Source organism: Terrapene carolina, unplaced genomic scaffold (assembly GCF_002925995.2).
Source record: "Terrapene carolina triunguis isolate 2854851 unplaced genomic scaffold, T_m_triunguis-2.0 Scaffold193, whole genome shotgun sequence".
NCBI lineage: Eukaryota > Metazoa > Chordata > Testudines > Emydidae > Terrapene > Terrapene triunguis.
The window spans coordinates 6,494,528-6,514,730 of NW_020664544.1; the positions used below are offsets into that span (position 1 = coordinate 6,494,528).

The following is a 20,203-nucleotide window of genomic DNA, read 5'->3' on the forward strand; positions in this document are numbered from 1 at the left end:
AACACTGTGCCAAGGCAACACTCTATTTTCCCTGAGTGTATGTTGTGTGCGCCCAAGGGAACCAGGACCTCTCTGCAGTTTAGATACGCTTGATGTATCCCAGTGTGCTATGGGCATTAACTTATCTCTACAGTTTGTATATGCTGGGTGACTATCTTCTGCTATGTTTCTTACCATTTCAGTTTATCATTGGCTCCTGATGAAAAGGTTGAACTTTTGATGACCTCACCCATTTCCTCCCGGCAGAAGCTGAAATTGTTTATGGTCCACATGTACGAAAACTTTACCACCTTAATCTGAAGATTCAAAACAAAGAAGCAATTCAGGGTCATGATTGTGCACAATGAGCAGGTAGAGGGGAAGAACTGAAATAACCTCATCACTATGTTACTAATCCAAGGACAGCATTAAGATCTGCCCACACCCATGACTGCACTGCACAGCAACCTATGGAGGGTTCTGCCAAGGCACTTGACTTTCTCTCGTGCGTGTGAAAAGTAACCCAAGGGAAGCAAAAACGAATCTAATTCTATAATAGCTGCATGTCCAAAATGGACCATCACAACTTTTTCAGTCTACCTCAGGAAGTTACATAAAAGTGAGACAGGAAGGAAGGAAGGAAGGAGATAGAGTGACACTAGCCTCCCTCTGACCTGACTCAGCCCATGCTGCTTCCATTCATAGGCAGATCCACAAGAAAAAACAGTGAGTTTAGAGATGGAGCAGTCTAAATATTTGTAACTAAAATCTGATGTAGTCCTAGTTGCATTGGTTTAGTTAGTTGATAATTAGACTTTCACCTCTGAAAACCTGGGCTCTAAATTTGTTTAGATCACCAAGCTTCTTTTTGTATGGTGTAATCTTAGTAAACTCTGACCATCTGAGCACACTGTGAATTTACCTGAGTGTAGCACCAGCTTTCTGCTACAGGTCCACTCGACATTTCTGCCGGAGGAGGAGGACTCGGAACCCTTGACATCGCCAGTTTGAAGATTAAACAGGATTTCACAATTCAGCGAAAGAAATAGCTATGCTGTCTTCACCCTACCTGGCCCCCAAAAAGGAGAAAATAGCAATTCCATTAGAACTTGCAGGACATTTTACTCAGAGTAAAAACAAAACAAGAAGTCACACTCACCCCCTCCTTTCAGCACCTTTAGACAGACGCACATTAGGGTGTCTACGCAGCATCCAAGGTGTGACTGCACCTTGAGTAGACGTATCAGCACTATTAAAAATAGCAGCGTAGATGCAGTGGCATGAGCTTCAGCGTGGACTAGCAATGGAAGTACATACCCAGGGTCCAACGTGAGCTATACAAACACGCCAACAGCGTATCTACACTGCTGTTTTTAGCAGTATAGATATGGGAAAAGCTGGCACAGGTATGTCTACCCAAGCTGCAATTGCACCTCTGACTGCAGTGTAGACATACGCTTAGAAAGAGGGAAATCTGAGACAGAGACCATATTCACTCATGCTTTCAATATATGAACTCTCGATAGGAACAAAACCAGAATATGGACCCTACCCCTAGACTAGAGTAGGGCACTCCCTGCTTGACCTGGATTTATTGTTATTCATCTGGTCTAGATGACCTCCTGAGGTCTCTTCCAACCCTAATATTCTATGATTCTATTATTCTCCTAGACCAGGGGTCGGCAACCTTTCAGAAGTGCTGTGCCGAGTCGTCATTTATTCACTCTGATTTAAGGTTTCGCGTGCCAGTAATACATTTTAACGTTTTTAGACTGACTCTTTCTATAAGTCTATAATATATAACTAAACTATTGTTGTATGTAAAGTAAATAAGGTTTTTAAAATGTTTCAGAAGCTTCATTTAAAATTAAATTAAAATGCAGAGCCCCCCGGATCGGTGGCCAGGACCCGGGCAGGGTGAGTGCCACTGAAAATCAGCTCGCGTGCCGCCTTCGGCACATGTGCCATAGGTTGCCTACCTCTGTCCTAGACTATTGATTAAGGTCCCTGACATTTATTTCTCATTTTTCTTCTGGCACAGTCCCAAACTGATATACGGCAGTGTGAGAAATGGAGTTCCTGATCTGAGTAGAACATACACAATTTAGTACATAATCCAAACTTATTCCAATTGTGGGGTTTGGCTTTATTGGTGGTTGAAGCACCAACAACACAAAAAACTTCAGCCTAACCTTTCTCTTAAAACTCAGCTGGTCCCTTTGCTTAGAGGGAGGGAGGGAGGGACGGAGGACAGACACACACACCCTTTCTTTATATGCTGGTGACGTTTACAACCCACAACTACCATGAGTTGTCAGCAGAATTTACTCAGCTGCTGTACAGGATTGTGAAAAAACCCACAATTGTTCTGTAAATGAACAACCCACTTGTTTTGCACCCCCTAGGTTTTAATTAGGATTTTCTCTTATTAATTAGGATTTTCTCTTATTTTGTGTGGAGGGGGGACCCTAGGGAGTTGGGAGGATTCATTAAAAAAAAGTGCACCAAAACTTTACCTCATAAACATTTGCATTAACACATGTATTTCAATGTTTTATTTTTAATACACCTCTACCCCGATATAACGCTGTCCTCGGGAGCCAAAAAATCTTACCGTGTTATAGGTGAAACCGCGTTATATCAAACTTGCTTTGATCCGCCGGAGTGTGCAGCCCCGCCCCCCTGGAGCACTGCTTTACCGCGTTATAGCCGAATTTGTGTTATATCAGGTCGCGTTATATCGGGGTAGAGGTGTACTAGAAACAATAGGATCTAGCTTTCATTCACAGATTGAAATTATGCTGAAAAGTTAAGAGAGAAGTGGTAATGACATATGGGTGGTTCTTATGCTTATTAAAAACAATGAGAAAGTTATACAACTAACAAGAAATTTAGAGAAAAGGGATGGAGGTACTAGTGACTGGAGAAGGGGTGTGGCCAGTTTGTTGACTCAACTGTTATTGAATGTTCACAAGAGGAGAGTGGGAAATGTTACAAGGACTTGCTTTGCAAGGATCTATAAGCTTCCGGAAGGTGGTCAGGGCACTTGGAACCATAGTTCTATTTAAAGCTGGCTTTATTTTGCAGTTTTCATATGGCTGAATTCACTATGCGGTTGTTTCTCATTCTAATTGCAGTAAATATGGAAGCTGCTGGTCAATACAGTGAACCGAAGATTAGTGTTTAGTAATGTATCTGATTTAACGTCTCTGAAGTTGAAGGAAGCGGTAAAACAAAAGCAACTGATTACACAGTGGACGCTGCTTAATAATAATCCTATTAACAACAACTGGTTAATAGCAACATTGTGCTGGGAACCGATCCCTTCCCACCGACTCTAATGTTAATGGGACTTAAGTCACATGCCTGTTGCCAGGATCCAACTCACAACTTTTTGATGTGCCTTCCCTGGCTGCAGCCTTACAAACCTGCCTGAGGCTGCAGGCAAGGCAACAGAGGGACAGGGGGCTGAAGCCCAGATGCTGGGGATCCAGAGGGCTACACAGTACCTCTCTGGGCTGCATCCTGCTCTTGTACTTGGGCCCTGGGTTTGGCAAATCCCAGCACTTCCTTCCTGGGCTGCAGACAGGGATGGAAGAGCTGGGATGTGCCCTCCTTGGCTGCAGCCCCACAAACCGTGCTGCTGCCCTGCTCACAGCCTTCCCTTCGAGCTGCAGCCAAGTCTGCAGGGCCGCAGCCAGGGAAGGAAGTGCTGGGACATCCCAACCACTAGTAGCAGGCAGGATTGCAGTGCTGCATTCAGGGAAAGCACACCCTAGCGCTTCCTTCACCAGCTGCAGCCATGCAAATCTATTTTCCTCTTACTGGCAACGTTTAGATATATATCAGCTTTTTTGCTGGGAACCAACAGGTTGCTAAGTAGTGAATTCTACTGTATTCAATAAAAATATTCTTGCAATGTAAAATGTAAACATTGTCAAGAGTTGTTAAGTAACAAGCTTAAAAAGGGACTCTTGCTCATTTTAAGAAGTGCAGAAAGTCAGCTTATTCAAGATCAAATGTGCCATAACAAAACTGCTTAGTAAAGCAGAAGAACAAAATATGGATATGTTTGATGAGCCTCAAGTGAGACACGTTGACTATCACTGCTGTAATCAAAAAGACAACCAATATAATAATTTAAGTCCCTGTTCCAGGCTTCCAGCAGCTCTTCAAGATTAGTTTCATTCAGTAGCAGTGTCTGCCATATTTGACACCCAAAATATGACAAAAAATCAGTCTGATTATCTCATTAAAAAACCCAACCACAACTGAAAAGCAAGTGACTTGGACTTGGACAAGGAAGCTGCAGCTTTTTTTTTTTTATGCTAACAGCATCAACTTCAATGTGGCACAAAATGAGCAATTTAAATAAGTAACTAAAGCACTCTGTCCAAGATTCACTCCTTCGGAAAGATTGAAAATTGCAGGTCCACTGCCTGATTTTTCAAGTGAAGTAGTAAAAGAAATAGCATCCACATTAATGCAAGATGATTGATCAAAAACAGCTACAAGCATTCTTATAGGAGAATTTGCATTCCTTCATAATGGTATTGATTGTGTATAAAAAGAACAGTATACAATATTGTGCCCAACTTCACGAAGATGCCATTGAAGAACGCAAAGGTACAGAAAAATCTTACTAAATTGATTGCATAATGAAAATAACTGTGTGCTTTTGATTGTACAGTGTCTAGCACAATAGGGACCCAAGGGACTTAATCTTCAGACATATGGGTGTTCAGAATTATTTAGGCTTTATTTTCTCAACACCACCACCTAACAGTCCTACAGCATGCTGCAGATGCTCAGATTATTCTGTAACTACCATCAGCTTCATGGTTGATTGAAAAAGAAGGACGGATGTCCCTGCTTTCCGGTGACATTCAGAGGAATTCTCAGGAAGATTGTGTCTCTACATTTGTATTTAACAACCGTATATTGAAATTTGCATTGAGCATGTGGACTACTTTGATCAAAACATAGCATATCTCACACAACAAGCAATTCCATAGCGAGGTTCTAAATTTACAAGAGCAATTGAAACTAGTTTTGGAGGGACTGGACAGATCTCAGGCTGATGACACTACTCTCTCAGGCCTGGTCTACACTACAAACTTAGGTTGACATAAACTGCATTAAGTCGATCTAATAATATATGTGTCTATACTACCAAGTCCATTCCGCTGACCTAAGTGGCCACTAAAGTCGACTTCTGTATTCCTCCTCCATGAGAGGCAAAGCGCTTGATTCGACATCCACGGGTCGACATGGGGATAGTGTAGACATGGCGTTGTGTAATTTTAATGAATTGGCCTCCAGGTGTCGTCCCACAGTGCTCCGCTGTGACCCCTCTGGAAAGCACTTTCAACTCCACTGCACGTCAGCCAGGTACACAGGAAACAGCTTCTCCCCTGTGAAAGCCCTGAGAACTTTTGAATTTTCATTTCCTGTTTGATCAGTGTGGAGCGCTCACCAGCGCATCTGATCATGGAGCCCTAAAGCCGCAAAAGCGCTCCAGCATGGAGTACACAGGAGATGGCAGATCTTATTGCTGGGTGGGGAGAAAAGTCTGTACAGGCACAACTCCTATCAACAGAAGAAACGCGAACATCTATGCTAAGATTGCGCGGGGCATAGGGGACACCAGCAGTGCTGCGCGAAAATAAAAGGAGCTTTGGCAAGCGTACCAGAAGACAAGGGAGGTGAACAGTCGTTCTGGTTCTGCCCCACAGACATGCTGCTTTTATGAGGATCTGCATGCGATTCTCAGCGGTGACCCCACCGCTACCCCGAAAGTCTCCGTCGATACCTCTCAGGAGCCCTGGGTACCTTGAGCAACAACGAAGAGGACATTGTTGACGAGGAAGATGAGGAGGAGGAGAATGTGAGGCAGGCAAGTGGAGGATCCATTCTCCCTGACAGCCAAGAAGTGTTTTTAACCCTGGAGCCCATCCCTTCACAGGACCAGTTGGCAGCAGAGCCTGAGGCCGTGGAAGGCACCTCTGGTGAGTAAACGTTTCTAATCAAAGTGTAGACGTTACATGCTTTTATTTTTTTATGTTTAATTTGAACAAAAAAGTAAGTGTAGTGGGTATCAGTGGCCACTCCAGCTACACAGAGGGTGCTCTCCGAAAAAGACAGCTTATGTGCACGGGGATAGCCCGGGAATCCCCCATGGAGATCTCTAGGAAGCTTTCATGGAGGTACTCTGCAATCCTTTGCAGACGGTTTCTGGGAAGGGCTGCCTTATTTCGTCCACCACAGGAGGATACTTTCCCACGCCACTCCAGTATTAACTCTGCTGGCAGCACACAGCATTGCAGCATAAGGACCAGGTCCGTACCCAGACACTTGCAGCATCTGCTCCCTTGCTGCCTCTGTTACCCTCAGGAGAGTGATATCGCACAGGGTCACCTAGGGGAAACGGGGAAAGTTTTCAATGCTAGCCCTTAAACCGCAAACAATTCAACAAGTAATCCGCCCCACTTGGCGAAAACTGGGTCATACAACCACGCTTTCCCTAACGTGCCGTGGTTGTGGTTGGAAGGGATCACTGTGTAGTGCAGCATTGAAGAAGAAAAAAAGGGGGGGGGCGCGGAGAGAAGAGAAGTGGCAGCTTCCTGTTTATCTCCCTTCCCCTGGCCCCAACCCGGTGCTGCTTTTTTAAAATAAAACTATTTGGGGGGGCTTTACTCTGGTGCTTGTCCTCAAGCACCATCCAGGTTGCTAAGGGACAGGGGGCTTTTCTCAAGTTCCAACCTGTGATTCCAAGGATGTCTTCATAAAAGCAGCAGCACAAGACCTCTTGCCCATGCCTTATGGCCTTACTCACCATGGCTGGAGCAGCAAACCAACTCTTGCAATAGCCAACGGTTGTGATTACATTGTGGCTTGCAGTGAAGTGTACTGAGGGGTGTTTGGTTTTGTTTTTTAATAAAAAAAATTAACCTTGCACCAGAAACAATATACGCACAGTCAATGCGACCCTTGTGCTTTGCATTCCTTGCAGCTGAAACCTTGTCCGTCGGCGCATCCTCCACACCGGGACAGAGACTTTCCCAGATTAGAAGGTGGAAAAAGAATTGGGAGGACATGTTCGGTAAGTTAATGTATGCCTCTGAGAGTGACAGGATGGAGCTTAGAGTATGGAGGATTACACTGGCCGAGAACCTGGACATGGACAGAGAGGACAAGAGATCATGCAGGGAACAAGAGCGTGCCATGCACGAAGAGATGCTGCGGATTATGAAGGAGCAATCAGACATGTTGAGGCATCTGGTTGAGGTTCAAGAAAGGCAGCTGGATGCTAGAGTCGCTCTGCTGCCTATGCTGAACCTGCTGCCCTCATCGCCCAGTTCTACATTCTCCTCCCCCAAACGTCCTGTCAGGCAGGGCTGGGGAGGTGGCAAAGAATTTCAGTAGCCCTTGCACTCAACACCGGGGAGGGTACAAGGACCAGAAGGCGCCCATTCCCACACCTTTGATTGTTATTGTCATGCATCTGTAAGCAAACTTTCCTTGTTTCTCCCCCCACAGTGTTATCTTACTTTTTTTTGTGGTCTCTGTGTGTTTGCATGTATAATAAAACTTAATAGATTGAGGAGAAAAGGCTCTTTATTCATTTAACACACAGTGGTTGGTGGGGGTGGAGTTTACAGGGGACAAAATCTGGAAAGGAACACCACAGATAAGTGTCACATTACACTGGCTCATTGATGAAACTGGTTTTCAAAGCCTCACGGACACGCAGAGCCCCTCGATGTGCTCTTCTTATTGCCCTGATGTCTGGCTGTTCAAAATTGGCTGCCAGGTGATCTGCCTCAACCCCCCCCACCCCGGTGGAAACTTTTCTCCCTTTGCTTCACAGATATAATGGAGCACACAGCAGGCAGCAATAACAATGGGGACATTGCTTACTAGGTTAGACATCCGTGAAAGCAAACAACGTCAGCGACCTTTTAAATGTCCAAAGGCACATTCCACCACCATTCTGCACTTACTCAGCCTATGGTTGAACCAGTCCTTACTGCTGTCCAGGCTGCCTGTGTACGGCTTCATGAGCCATGGGAGCAATGGGTAGGCTGGATCTTCCAGGATCACGATTGGCATTTCAACATCAGCAATGGTTATTTTGCAGTCTGGAAAGAAAGTCCTTGCTTGCAGCTTTCTGAACAAAATTTGTGTTCCTAAAGATTCTCGCATCATCACCTTTCCCTACCATCCCACATTGACGCCGGTGAAACGGCCCCTGTGATCCACCAGTGCTTGCAACACCACTGAGAAGTACCCCTTTAGGTTTATGTACTCTTTGACAAGGTGGTCTGGTGCCAAGATAGGGATATGTGTTCCGTTTATCGCCCCACTGCAGTTAGGGAATCCCATTGCGGCAAAACCATCCACTATGTCCTGCACGTTGCCCAGAGTCACTACCCTTCTTAGCAGAAGTCTGTTGAGGACCCCGCAAACTTGGATCACAACAGATCCCACGGTAGATTTACCCACTCCAAATTGATGCCCCACTGACAGTCTGGTGTTGTGAGTGGCGATAGCTCTGTGGAAGCTTGCTTTTCCACAGTCAGAGCAGCTCTCATTCTAGTATTGCTGCGCTTCAGGGCTGGGGAAAGCTCTTCACACCGTTCCTGGAAAGTGGCCGTATGCATTCAAAAGTTCTGCAGCCACTGCTCGTCATCCCATAGCTGCATACTGATGTGGTCCCACCAGTCAGCCCTTCTTTCCTGGGCCCAGAAAAAGCTCTCAACCATGTCAAGGTGATGCGTGACTGTTGCCAGCAACTGCAAATTGCTCTGCTCTAGGTCTTCCAGCAGGGCTGCTTGCATGGTATCACATTGTTCCATCCGGCGGCTCCTGTATCAGCTGTGTAAATACTGCAGGATAAGGCGCGAGTTGTTTGTAATGCTCACAAAAACAGTTTTCAGAGTGGTAGCCGTGTTAGTCTGTATCAGCAAAAAGAACGGGGAGTACTTGTGGCACCTTAGAGACTAACAAATTTATTTGAGCATAAGATTTCGTGGGCTAAAACCCACTTCATCGGATGCATGCAGTGGAAAATAAAGTAGGAAGATATATATACACAGAAGACATGAAAAAATGGGTGTTGCCATACTAACTATAACTAGAGTAATCAGTAATGTACATTGGCCAAACCGGACAGTCTCTACGCAAAAGCATAAATGGACACAAATCAGATGTCAAGAATTATAACATTCAAAAACCAGTCGGAGAACACTTCAACCTCCCTGTTCACTTGATTACAGACCTCAAAAATCGCAATACTCCAACAAAAAAACCTTCAAAAACAGACTCCAACGAGAAACTGCAGAATTGGAATTAATTTGCAAACTGGACACCATTAAATTAGGCTTGAATAAAGACTGGGAGTGGATGGGTCATTACACAAAGTAAAACTTATTTCCCCATGCTAATTTCCCCCCCCCCACTGTTACTCACACCTTCTTGTCAACAGTTGGAAATGGGCCATCTTGATTATCACTACAAAAGTTTTTTTTCTCCTGCTGATAATAGCTGACCTTAACTGATTACTCTTTATAGTTAGTATGGCAACACCCATTTTTTCATGTCCTCTGTGTACATATATCTTCCTACTGTATTTTCCACTGCATGCATCCGATGAAGTGGGTTTTAGCCCACGAAAGCTTATGCTCAAATAAATTTGTTAGTCTCTAAGGTGCCACAAGTACTCCTCGTTCTTTTCACAAAAACAGTGTACGGCTGAGCAGGGTCCATGCTTATCATGCTATGGCGTGCGTGCGGGTAACCCACGCTTACAAATAAAGGTGAGAAAAAGGCTTGGTTTGTTTGCCATTGATTTCAGGGAGGAAGATAGGTAAGTGCATCATGGGAGGCTAACGCTATGTTCCCATAACCACCCACGCCAATGTTTTGGCTCCATAAGGCATTGCAAGCCCAACCCAAAATTCCACTCACCTACGTGCACTGTGGGATTGCTACCCACAGTGCAGTGCTCTGTGTGTTGATGCAAGCCCTGCTAGTGAGGATCACTCCGCCACACAATGAGCGTAGTGTGGACATGCAAGATCGACTTGCTTAATTGGAGGCTTGACGTCGACTTACATGAAGTCGTCTTAACTCTAATGTAGACATGGCCTTAATCTCAGCCGAAGTCTTGCTTGATCAAATTATCAAAACTGGAACTACACAAGGATAAAAATATAAAAAGCTATTAAAATGAACTATGGAGATCTGTTACTTGGCTAACATGAATGATCCTAAACACAGTAGAACCTCAGAGTTACAAACACCTTGGGAAAGGAGGTTGTTTGTAACTCTGAAATGTTCCTAGCTCTAAACAAAACGTTATGGTTGTTCTTTCAAAAGTTTACAGCTGAACATTGACTTAATACAGCTTTGACACTTTACTATGCAGAAGAAAAATGCTGCTTTTAACCATCTTAATTTATATGAAACAAGCAAGAGTTTCCTTAGCCTGTCAAATCTTTTAAGACTTTCCCTTTATTTTTTTAGTAGTTTACATTTGACACAGTAATGTACTTTTTTTTTTTTCTGGTCTCTACTGCTGCCTGATTGCAACTTTTGGTTCCAAATGAGGCATGTGGTTGACCGATCAGTTCTTAACTCTGGTGTTCGTAACAGAGGTTCTACTGTACAAAGGTCAAAAGTTGAGTCAAGAAGAGAAAAGGATGAAACATGGCTCATGGAACAAAATTCGGAATTATTTCTTTAATAACTGAAGATGCAATGTTTAAAACACAGATTCATATTCATGAAGAAGGTTCTGTCACAGGTCACTGAATAAAAATGGTGCAAAACTGTAAGTAAAAATCACAGAAGGCTGAAAAATTGAGTTCAGGATGTTGTCAATTTTTAAGAGACCTGCAACTCCTGTCCAGCCAACTCAGCATGTTTTAGCACATTAGACTGGTTTTATCAAAAAACTTTGTAAGAGGGTAGGTCCTGAAAAGCCTAATAAATTGGTAAATAAATCGTAATTTAGTGCCAGAAATAAGAGTAGTTGATTTAGATTGCTAGTAGATAGGGAACTGCATTATTCTATTGTGTTCTGCTTACAGGACTGCAAGCTTGTCATTATGAGCCAGGGTTTTTGGTGCCCTAGGCGGCAGCGCACCTCCTCTGAGCATTCGGCGGCTGGGGTCCTTCCGCTCCGTGTCTTCGGGGCACTTCGGTGGCAGGTCCCGGAGCGAGTGAAGGACCCGCCGCCGAATTTCTGCCGAAGACCCGGAGCGGAAGGACCCCCCCGCCACCAAATTTCCGCCGAGGACGGTAAAATGCCGCCCCCCAAATCCTGCCGCCCTAGGCGACCGCCTAGGGTCACCTAGTGGAAGCGCCGGCCCTGATTATGAGCCTTCTTACATTTGAGGAATGCTTATGAAATGGATCACATGTTTAATTTCATAAAGACTTTGTGGGGTCTCCTGATTATTTTTTTTTCTCCTCCAGGAAAAAAAGCTAAAAAGGTTTTTTGGGTTAAATTTTAACACCTGTTAGTAATGTAAATTAGCAGACGAATCTTGCCACCATGTTACATGCAAACTCAGCCCAAGACTGATCAGTGAGGAATTACATTAGAAATGTTTCTCCAGCTGATGATTCTCCTTTCAGCACAACCCACTGTTATCTCCCCCTTTAGCTACTTCCTCACTTGTACTAATGCTTATTTTCTTCATCTTAAATAATAATTACCCATGTGTTATCATATGAATGCTCTATGGAAGTCAAGATAGATTAGGTCTACCACATTTTCCTTGTCTAAGAAATCAATCATCAAAAAATCAGTTTAGTCTAATATGACCCAACTTTAGTAAACCCATATTGCATTTTATCTCATTTTCCATTTACATCCATGTCTTTCTTCATTGTTTCTTTCAAAATTTGTCCTAAAGCCTTGCATACCATTGACTTCCACAACGTCTCAGAAGATGTATACTGTGTGCTCTCACATCTTAATTAAAGGGGTATGGGGGTTGAGTATTTATTAAAGATATCTCCAAAATGGTCAGTCACTGAAATTAAACATGTTAACAACCAAAAATCATTTTTGAATAGTGTAGCTAAACAGCCCTTGCTCGCTCAATCGCTCAACTTTCACGTGATTCTGGTGATGGCACCACTTATCTCCAGTCACCATAGAGTTTGAGGATAGATAAAACCTTAAATTCCACTGTAACAGGAAAAAAGAAACACCCCTGTCCATTCTTTTCTGAAAAAGCAATAACCGCTCATGCCTTCTTTATACAGAATAAAATGGGGGGGGGGGGGGAAAGAGGGGAAGTTCCAAGTTTTTCCCTCCCACTTTTAAGCACTCCTCTAGATTGTGCTTGCAACCCAAGTTCTGTAGCATTGTTCTAATGTATGAGAAACGGGAAATGAAACTAACTGACCAGTCTAATTTCATAATACAATCAGAAGAAAGGGCAAAAGGTAAACAGAGCAACATAAAAAGGTGATTAGAATTAGATTTTTAAAATCTCTTCAGTTTCAAGCATTTAAGATGTTATTAAATAACACAGCTAGGTAATTTAAAAAAAAAAAAAAAACTAACTTCAGACTTTATCCTCTCGCTTCTTTATGTTCAGGCCAGAAGTTGATGAAACAAGCACGCTTCACTAGACTGAAACAAACACTTTGCTTCCAGTGAGGAGACGTTGACTACAATCACACTAATTAATTTCACTTGTACTGGACACCATTGGTAAAGTGCTTCTATAGAGACTGGCAGTACTTTAATTCCTTAGTAGCCTCTGCCAGAAGTTGCATACAGGAAATTTTTTTAAAAGGGTAGGTTTCCTCCTAACTCAGTGAGAGAAATACTGCAAGTTAACAATCATTATAAAGAATGCACTACAGGCTCAAGTCATGCTGAGACAAGACCGACACACTGAAACAGTAAGAGAAAAAAAAATCAGTTTAGCTTTCTAACAGAGATCATAACTTTGTGGAATGCAGCAGATACTGATATTAAATACTGACACCAAGAACATCCCCACATCCCTCTCCAAATCAGGATTTCACATTTCAGTGCTAAGCATCAAATTTCAACCCAGAATGATCCATTTTACTGCCTCTAGATAGCTCTCCCTCTCTACAAAGGGACTTCAGAAGCAGTTTATAGTATACAGTAACTCCTTGCTTAACATTGTACTTATGTTCCTGAGAAATGTGACTTTAAGCGAAACGATGTTAAGCGAATCCAATTTCCCCATAAGAATTAATGTAAATAGGGAGGGTTAGGTTCTAGGGAAATTTTTTTCACCAGACAAAAGATATACACCTCTACCTCGATATAACGCTGTCCTCGGGAGCCAAAAAAAAATCTTACCATGTTATAGGGGAAACCGCATTATATTGAACTTGCTTTGATCCACCGGAGTGCGCAGCCCTGCCCCCCCGGAACGCTGCGTTACCGCGTTATATCCGAATTCGTGTTATATCGGGTCACGTTATATCGAGGTAGACGTGTACATACACACACACACACATATACACACACACACACACACACACACACACACATACTCTATAAGTTTTAAACAAAATTTAATACTGGTACCCAGCGATGATGATTGTGAAGCTTGGTTGAGGTGGTGAAGTCAGAGGGTGGGATATTTCCCAGGGAATGCCTTACTGCTAAATAATGAACTAGCAATTGGCTGAGGCCTCAAGGGTTAGCTGATTGTCGTTAATGTAGCCTCACACTCTACAAGGCAGCATGAATGGAGGGAGAGGAGACAGCATGGCACACTATGTGTGTGTGACACACTATATGTGTGTGTGAGAGAGATGTGCATTGCCCCTTTAAGTACGCTGCCTTTTTAAGTAGATCAGCAAGTGGAGACGGCAGCTGCTGCCAGGAAGCTCCCTCTGTCCTGAGCCCTGTCGTGTCGTCCTGTTCCCCCCCCCCCCCGCTCTATGGAAGATGGGGTAAGCGGGGTACAGGAGCAGGAGGAAGGGGAACACCCTGACATTAGCCCCCCTCTCCCCTCCCCCCGCACAGCAAGCAGGAGGCTCCGGGGAGCAGCTCCAAGGCAGAGGGCAGGAGCAGCACATGCCAATGGGGCGAGGGACAGCTGAACTGCCAGCAACTGATAGCCTGCTAGGCAGCTGCCGCACAGAGAACTTAGGGGAATGGGGAGCTGCTGGGGGGCTCCCGGTCCACCATGGTTCCAAGCCCCCACCAGCTAGCTCCAACAGGCTGCTCTTCCTGCAAGCAGTGGACAAAGCAGGCGGCTGCCAGACAACGTTATAAGGGAGCATTGCGCAACTTTAAATGAGCATGTTCCCTAACTGATCAGCAACGTAATCTGTAATTTTCACTCCATGCATCTGAAGAAGTGAGGTTTTTTACCCATGAAAGCTTATGCCCAAATAAATCTGTTAGTCTTTAAGGTGCCACCGGACTCCTTGTTGTTTTTGTGGATGCAGACTAACACGGCTACCTCCTCATACTTGAAACGTTAACTGGGACGACTTTAAGTGAGGAGTTACTGTACTGTATATACCTTCACAGCACAACTGCTGAAACCATAGTGTAAAGACATTAACTAGTGTGGAGATTTCTGTTAACCTACAAGTCTCTCTACAGAATGCCTTCCAGTGACATTACAAGGCCATGGTGCTGCTAGCCTTGCATGACATTAAGAAATCATCATCTAAGATGATACCAACGTGAAAAGGAACATGTCAGCATGAATCCCAGCTACAGTGGAGAGGACAGACATGAAGCCCTAGAGATCAAAAAATTCTTTTCAATTCTGTTACACTATATATGGAGAGTGCTTTTGACAGATCTGCACTGTGGAGAAAAGCATTGGTTACAGTAATTTTTATCTATATATTTTATTGCTTTCTTAAAGATGAAAACAATAGTGGATACAAAATGATAAAATTGTGTGCGAGAGTATCATCCAGAATACATCTAGATATGCATTATGAATACATTAGTTACCCTGGTTAGATACAAAGGAAAAGTGTTTCTTAACACAAAGTTAAAAGGAATGGCGAGCGGAGAGTTTGGGTGGTGAACTGATTTATTTGCCCTCTTAGTTTGCAAACTGTTACATTAGCCTCTAGGTACTACAGTAAGTGGTTCTAAATTTTAGGTGCCCAACATTTTCTGAAAAATCAGATTCCTTTAAAAGTGACTTAAGTTGGACACCCAAAAATGTAGGCACCTAAATATCACTAGTCATTTTGAAAAATGTAGGCTATAGACCAGAGAGCTAGTTTAAAATGAAAAATGCCATATAGCTAGGTAATCTCCAAAGTGTCATTTTTTGGGAAAGGGGATGGTAAGTTTCGCCATAATTAAACACGGAGGGTAGGTAGAGGGGGAACAGCTCTTTTACAAGTAGCAGGCTACTGAATCTCTGATAGTCATAAGGCATCTAAGTTTGAATCATTGTTTATTTGCCCGTTGTATTGAGTATTATTCAGTGCAAGGCCTTCTGGATTAAAAAGAAGAGGTTTAGTGGGTTATAGATCTGATTTGGCTTTTCATATGTGATCAAAAAAATTGAATGGCTAGCCACTTCACCAATAGTGATCAGCGACTTGCCCAAAAAACATAAGCAATTCTGCGGCTGAGCTAGTAATAAAACTCAGGAATCTTGACTCCCAATCCCCTTCTCAAAGTATAGACTACACCTTCTCTCTTTGAGAGAGGAGTGAGCTCCATCTTGATTGTTCTCTAAGCTACTACCAGATTTAGCTATTACACACACTATTTGTACACTCCTATTACAGAAAATTGTTTATCTTTTATTGGATCTAGTAGCCTTTATACGAGAGAGAGAGAAACTAAACATCAAATGCATCAACCTAAATATAAGTTAAATAGCCCTACATACCTAGCTGCTAATTTTACACATGATATCATTTCCCCTCATAAGGCTTAGACAGGCAGGGTAATAAAAGTTATGACAAGATGCTAATAGAGTGCAGATGCGGTCGACCCATCTCAAAAAAGATCTATTGGAATTGGGAAAGATTGAGAAAAGGGCAACAAAAATGATTAGGGATATGGAACAGCTTCTGTATGAGGAGAGATTAAAAAGATTGGGACTTCTCAGCGTGGCAAATAGACGACTAAGGGGGGGGGAAATATGATAGAGGTCTATAAAATCAATACTGGCGTGGAAGAAGTAAATAAGGAAATGTTATTTACTCCTTCTCATAACACAAGAACTAGGGGTCACCAAATGAAAATAATAGGTAGCAGGTTTAAAAACAAACAAAAGGAAGTATTTCTTCACACAACGCACAGTCAACCTGTGGAACTCTTTGCTAGCAGATGTTGTGAAGGCCAAGACTATAAAAGGGTTAAAAAAAAGAACTAGATAAATTCATGGAGGACAGGTCCATCAATGGCTATTAGCCAGGATGGGCAGGGATGGTGTCCCTAGCCTCTGTTTGCCAGAAGCTGGGAATGGGCGACAGGGGATGGATAAGTTGGTGATTATCTGTTCTGTTCATTCCCTCTGGGGCACCTGGCATTGGTCACTGTTGGGTTAGATGGACCTTTGGTCTGACCCAGTATTGCCATTCTTGTGTTATGAGTTGTAACAAATGGCCTACTAGATCAGTGGTTCTCAAACTTTTGTATTGGTGACCCCCTTCACACAGCAAGCCTCTGAATGCCACACCCCCTTATAAATTAAAAACACTTTTTAAAATATTTAACACTAGGAGGTGAAGCGGGGTTTGGGGGTGGAGGTTGACAGCTCGCGATCCTACATGTAATAACTTCGCGACCCCCTGAGGGGTCACGACCCCCAGTTTGAGAACCCCTGTACTAGATTGCCATGCTTTTAAAATGGCCCAGTGCAGGAGACGGATCTAGATTTCTCTATTTCAGAAACAGTTTTAGTCTGGTATTTGTGGATATGAATCTTTCTAAAGACGCTCTGCATGCCAATTAAACACAGTATTTTAAAAAGCTGGTTGGTTTAAAGACAGCCTGCCCCCAGGGTCAGTGCAATTCACCCATAGCTCAACCCACCATACCCATACTTATCGACTCTGTAACAAGCCATAAAAAAGAAAAACAAACAAACAAAAACAAGGTACAATCTCCACACATTTGAGTAACAGATGTTAAAAGGTAGGAAAATATTGCCACCATTCTTGCTTACAAAACACACTAGAGAAATAACCAACCAACACACAAAGATGCCCAAACATGTCCTTACGTCTACCTATTTCAATTGGTGGAACAAGCGCTTTAACATCACTGGTAAACAGCTTTCTGACATAGCCAGATATGAAACTAGTTTTTTAAAAGAGCTATAACTACATGTTCTAAATATACTTCGTATACAAAATCTTGAAACATTTAGAATATTCATTGTGCTTATTTCTATACAAATACACACCAATATGTAACACTATCAGTTCAGTTGCTTAGTAGCAATGCTGGTGTCTCTTGCACTGTGAACAAACCATGAAGCCTGGACCAGCTTCTGCTTACACAGAAATTTTAGGGAGACATTTCATAAACAAAAAGAACAGGAGTACTTGTGGCACCTTAGAGACTAACAATTTTATTTGAGCATAAGCTTTCGTGGGCTACAGCCCACTTCATCGGATGCATGCAGTGGAAAATACAGTAGGAAGATTATATATATATATACACACACACACATATACATACATACATACACACACAGAGAATATGAAACAATGGGTGTTACCATACACACTATAATGAGAGTGATCAGCTAAGGTGAGCTATTACCAGCAGGAGAGAAAAAAACTTTTTGTAATGGTAATCAAAATGGCCCATTTCCAGCAGTTGACAAGAAGGTGTGAGGAACGAGGGGGGGGGGGGGGGAAGGGGGGGGAGGAAGGAGGGGGAGGGAGAGGGAGGGAGAGAGAGAGAGAGATAAAAATGGGGAAATAGTTTTACTTTGTGTAATGACCCATCTACTCCCAGTCTTTATTCAAGCCTAATTTAATGGTGTCCAATTTGCAAATTAATTCCAATTCAGCAGTCTCTTGTTGGAGTCTGTTTTTGAAGTTTTTTTGTTGTAATATTGCGACTTTTAGGTCTGTAATTGAATGACCAGGGAGATTGAAATGTTCTCCAATTGGATTTGAATGTTATAATTCTTGACGTCTGATTTGTGTCCATTTATTCTTTTACGTAGAGACTGTCCGGTTTGGCCAATGTACATGGCAGAGGGGCATTGCTGGCACATGATGGCATATTTCACATTGGTAGATGTGCAGGTGAACGAGCCTCTGATAGTGTGGGCTGATGTGATTAGGTCCTATGATGGTGTCCCTTGAATAGATATATGGACAGAGTTGGCAACGGGCTTTGTTGCAAGGATAGGTTCCTGGGTTAGTGTTTTTGTTGTGTGGTTGCTGGAGAGTATTTGCTTCAGGTTTGGGGGCTGTCTGTAAGCGAGGACTGGCCTGTCTCCCAAGATCTGTGAGAGTGATGGATCGTCCTTTAGGATAGGTTGTAGATCCTTGATGATGCACTGGAGAGGTTTTAGTTGGGGGCTGAAGGTGATGGCTAGTGGCGCTGTTACTTTCTTTGTTGGGCCTGTCCTGTAGTAGGTGACTTCTGGGTACTCTTCTGGCTCTGTCAATTTGTTTCTTCAGTTCAGCAGGTGGATATTGTAGTTGTAAGAACACTTGATCGCGATCTTGTAGGTGTTTGTCTCTGTCTGAGGGGTTGGAGCAAATGCGTGCCACAAGTACTCCTGTTCTTTTTGTGGATACAGACTAACACGGCTGCTACTCTGAAACATTTCATAAACAGTTTGGACATCATATCTTTCCCTGTCAGGCAAGAGAGGGGATGGACAAGGAGGGCGCACAAACAAATGGCAAGTCGCAGGAGTTAGCAGCAGAATGCTCATGCGGCCTTACAGACCCCTGTGAGCTGCCTGTTTACAATCTGTCAGTATCCTGCTTTCTTGCATATAAAACGACAACAAGCAACACTTGCCTCTGCAGTTTAGTAGAATACAATCAGTGCAAAGGTTAAGATACAGACTAGGTCTCACCTTGTACACAACTGCTTTTAGATGCAAAAACTTTCACAGGCAATTGTAAACTGACCTCTTTCAATGCATGAGGAAATGTTCCCTTGCCATCCTGACCTATTGATCATCTCCTGACCCAGTGGCTGTGTCTAGAAACCCCAGCAGCTCATACCCCATTTACTGAGGAGTATGCAGAAAAACTAACTTTGTGAACAGTGGAAGTTTGAACTGGGGGAAGAGGAGAAACCCCAAGCAAAATGAATCAATCATTCCAGGAAAGGCTACCAAAAGTCTCTAAGGGGTTGTTTTTTCAAATAACAGTTTCTCAGTTTGTATTTCTTTAGACATCAATTATCATTGATGATCACTATACATTTACAAGGTGTTTTACAAACAGTTACATTTCCAGCCCAGAGGCGATTCCAATCCAATCCCCTATATTATCCCCTGAAGGATTTATAAAAGAAATGGATTTAATAAGGTATTTGAAAAATTAGAGGGGGAATGCTTGGTGGACAGGAAGAGGAAGGATGTTTCAAGAATGACAATGTGAAGAGGGAGGAATGGGAAAAAACAGGAGCAACAGGGCAAGAGGATTGGAAGAAGTAGGAGCAAATGAAAAGACACATAACTGTGAGCAAGATTATACACAGACTTGAAAATGAGGATGAAGAGCTTGAACTTGGTGCTGTTAAAAAAAAGACAAGAAGCCAAGTAATAGACTCAAAGTGGGATGCAAGATTATCTAATGAGGGAAGGAACTTGCAGAATTAAATGCACCTCTTAAACAACATTGCTGAAATAATGTCAGCTTTTCCCCACTTGGAGTGCACACAGAAGAAAGCAACCATGGATTAAGCAGCAAAGCTTTCACATGGTCTTTGCTAATGACTGTTCAAGTGATACTGCTGCTGCAGATTATTATTACAACCTCTCCTACCAGATAGGAAAGCTAATCATGCTGCAAAGAAAAGGCAGATTTGAAGAAATAGTTTGTAGTAAGCCTCTTGCTGTGTAATTTTTAGAGTGCATGACATGTAAACATTTGTAACATGGTGGTATGCAGGGAAATTGTGGGAAGCAAGCATTTTGTATTAATAAAATGGATAGTTTTCCACCTTAAAGCACTTGCCACATTAGACAGATTATTCCTTCTAATATAAAGCTCAGAAAGGTGAAAACATCCTTTA

The 20,203-nt window shown here is 42.9% G+C and overlaps 1 protein-coding gene across 11 annotated transcripts in view; it reads right to left on the reverse strand.

Annotated features, from left to right (window-relative positions):
* Positions 1–20,203, reverse strand: part of SPOP (speckle type BTB/POZ protein) — a 63,280-nt gene that overhangs the window by 27,629 nt on the left and 15,448 nt on the right. For 7 of the 11 annotated variants that reach the window (XR_002908079.2, XM_024199400.2, XM_024199397.2 and 4 more), the window contains 2 exons: positions 902–1,048; positions 175–296 (listed from right to left, as the gene is read on the reverse strand). Coding sequence is in view for 10 of the 11 variants with exons in the window: in XM_024199400.2 (XP_024055168.1) it covers positions 175–296; positions 902–979 (200 nt within the window). In the remaining variant the exon portion in view is untranslated. Of the gene's footprint in view, positions 1–174; positions 297–901; positions 1,049–5,170; positions 5,188–12,562; positions 13,037–20,203 lie in introns of those variants that run through there. The other 4 variants (XM_024199406.2, XM_024199401.2, XM_024199403.3 and 1 more) reach the window with 3 other exon arrangements.